Source organism: Chanos chanos, chromosome 7 (genome assembly GCF_902362185.1).
Source record: "Chanos chanos chromosome 7, fChaCha1.1, whole genome shotgun sequence".
In the NCBI taxonomy this organism is placed as follows: domain Eukaryota; kingdom Metazoa; phylum Chordata; class Actinopteri; order Gonorynchiformes; family Chanidae; genus Chanos; species Chanos chanos.
This window is the reverse complement of record NC_044501.1, coordinates 5551419-5554158: the sequence shown is the minus strand read 5'-3', so window position 1 is coordinate 5554158 and position 2740 is coordinate 5551419. Positions and strand designations below refer to the sequence as shown.

Below are 2740 nucleotides of genomic sequence, written 5' to 3'. Positions count from 1 at the left end.
ATGTGACAGAGAGAGATGCAGTTATGTATCTATTCAGATTTATTACAGATAAGAATCAGTGGACTGGCAAACCTGGAGTTAAACTGTCAGTTGCAGGTACGTTTTGAAACAGGATCTCCTGTTCTCTCTGTAAAAACTCCCATCAGTTGTGTTCACGCTGACTTTACTGACAGAGAGGCCTTGTCAAACCAAGAAGAAATCAAATATCTCTAATTATCCATTGGTTGGTTTGACTGAATCTGAGATGTTCTCTGTTCTCTCCTGTTTTCAGACCTACAGGTGGAGACTCCAGAGAGAGTGGTGGAGGGTGATACAGTCACTCTGAAATGTAATACCACCTGTTCCCTGAGTAACACACCAACCTTCATCTGGTATAAAAATGGACATGTTTTAACAAGGAAAACCATCAAGAACAATGAACTCTCTCTCCAGTCAGTCAGCTCTGAGGATAGAGGCAGTTATATGTGTGCTGTACAAGGTCATGAGGATCTTCCCTCTCCTGCTGTCACTCTCACTGTCATATGTGGGTAGAAATTCATTTTATGGAACATAATTTACTGTGAGATCACGCATAGATGTGAAAAATCACAAAAAGCCAATATTACAGCAAAGGGTCAACAGAGTTATACCTCAGCTCACACAAATGATGTTGATCTCAGTAGTTCACAAAAGCACAATGTACGATTTTATGGAATATTTTGTGATACTTAGCATTTTGTATTTGTATTTGTGTAGTACATTATTTGTGAAGATTTTCAAAAACATCATCACTCTAGATGTCGCATATGTTACATATGTGTCATTTTTAATCGACTGTCTCATTCAGATGCTCCAAAGAAGACATCAGTGTCAGTCAGTCCCCCTGATGAAATAGTGGAGGGCAGTTCAGTGACTCTGACCTGCAGCAGTGATGCTAATCCATCAGCCACCTATACCTGGTTTAAGAAGAATGGAGCTGTCACTATAGGAAAAGAACAGACCTACAGGATCAACAAGATCAGCTCTGAGGACAGTGGAGAATATCACTGCAAGTCCAGTAATCAACATGGAGAGCATTTCGCTACTGTGTCCCTAAATATTCACTGTGAGTATCTTTGATCACACTGATATTTAAACTGCTTAATTTTTTAAAGACGTTGTGTCAGTGAACATTTGGGTTTCTTCAGGCTTTTTCTTGTTGTGATGTTTCTCTCATTGAGATCCTCCAAAGAAGACCACAGTGTCAGTCAGTCCCTCTGGTGAAATAGTGGAGGGCAGTTCAGTGACTCTGACCTGCAGCAGTGATGCTAATCCACCAGCCACCTACACCTGGTTTAAGAAGAATGAAACTGTCACTATAGGAAAAGAAAAGACCTACAGGATCAACAAGATCAGCTCTGAGGACAGTGGAGAATATCAGTGCAAGTCCAGTAATCAACATGGACATCAGAATTCAAATACTGTATCTCTGAATGTTTTATGTGAGTGAATTTTTAATGTTTTAAGTGAGACCTAAAATGAGTCTTAGCATTCATAATTCTTAGTGTTATCCTTGTTGTCACTGTATGTTTTGTATATTTTAATTTCTTTAGATCCTCCAAGACATACCACAGTCTCAGTCAATGCCTCTGGTGAAATAGTGGAGGGCAATTCAGTGACTCTGACCTGCAGCAGTGATGCTAATCCATCACATTTAAACTACACCTGGTATAAAGAGAGTGTAACTTCACCTGTAGGATATGGACAGAGTTACATCATCAACAACATTCAGTCCAGTAACAGTGGACTGTACTACTGTGAGGCCCAGAATAAACATGGCTCTCAGAAAACCACTGCTGTACCAATCACACTGAAAGGTACGGAAACTGTCATAGATGTTGTCATATGAAATCTGTCTTTACTAGAGCTATGATGAAGTGATTTGGACTTTGTTTTCTCAGGAGACTACAACACTGTCATTTATACAGTTACTGGGACTGTCACAGTGTGTGGAGGAACTCTAGTTCTCATTGGTTTAATGTGGATGAGGTCAGTCAGCATGTGGGAACAATTACATGTTTTAAATAAAATAAAAAAAAAAAAACAATGACTGAAACTCCAACTTCTGAGTATATTTGTGGAATCAAGAACAAAAGTACTTTTGTTCTTGATTCATCTTGTTTGACAAAACATCTTTTTTTTAACAATAGGAAGAAGAGAAGAGGGAGCAATCCAACCGAACAAAGTTCAAAACAGGCAAGTTTTATGATTTCGTGTTAAATAACATTTGTCTTTAAAAATGTTATGAATCCCAAAATGTCAGGGAGAGATTTAACCTTCTCTTAAGATATTACCAAAAGTACTGTTACAATACCCTTGTAGGTGCAATTGCAGTCCTAACACAGGGACGCCAAAAGATGTAGGTGTGATAGGATTAATAAATCAGTCTCATAAAATTTATTAACTATTAATTTGGGTGTTCAATATTTTATTAATTAAACAACCAAGATTAATGGGGTAAGCTAGCTGTAACACTGTGCTACAGTCTTAGAGAGTATTGCAGTACTAATGTATTACAATTACCCTACTAACTCCATAACACTCATGAACAACCAGACTGGTGAAGGTAATTGGGAGTGCTTTGATGGCAGAGGTTGGCATTCAATGAATACTGTGGCAGGAACAGACAGGACAACAGTTTATTTCAATGATACTATTTATTAACACAATCAATACTACTTGGCAAACTAATACTGATATGGTACAATCAATAATCAGCAGC

At 38.1% G+C, this 2740-nt stretch overlaps 1 protein-coding gene across 1 annotated transcript in view; it reads left to right on the top strand.

Moving 5' to 3' along the window:
* Positions 1-1867, top strand: part of LOC115815889 (B-cell receptor CD22-like) — a 35268-nt gene extending 33401 nt beyond the window's left edge. The window contains exons 8-10 of the mRNA XM_030778857.1: positions 827-1084; positions 1200-1460; positions 1572-1867. Of these exons, the coding sequence (XP_030634717.1) occupies positions 827-1084; positions 1200-1460; positions 1572-1867 (815 nt within the window). The remainder of the gene's footprint in view (positions 1-826; positions 1085-1199; positions 1461-1571) is intronic.
* The last annotated feature ends 873 nt before the right edge of the window (positions 1868-2740 follow it).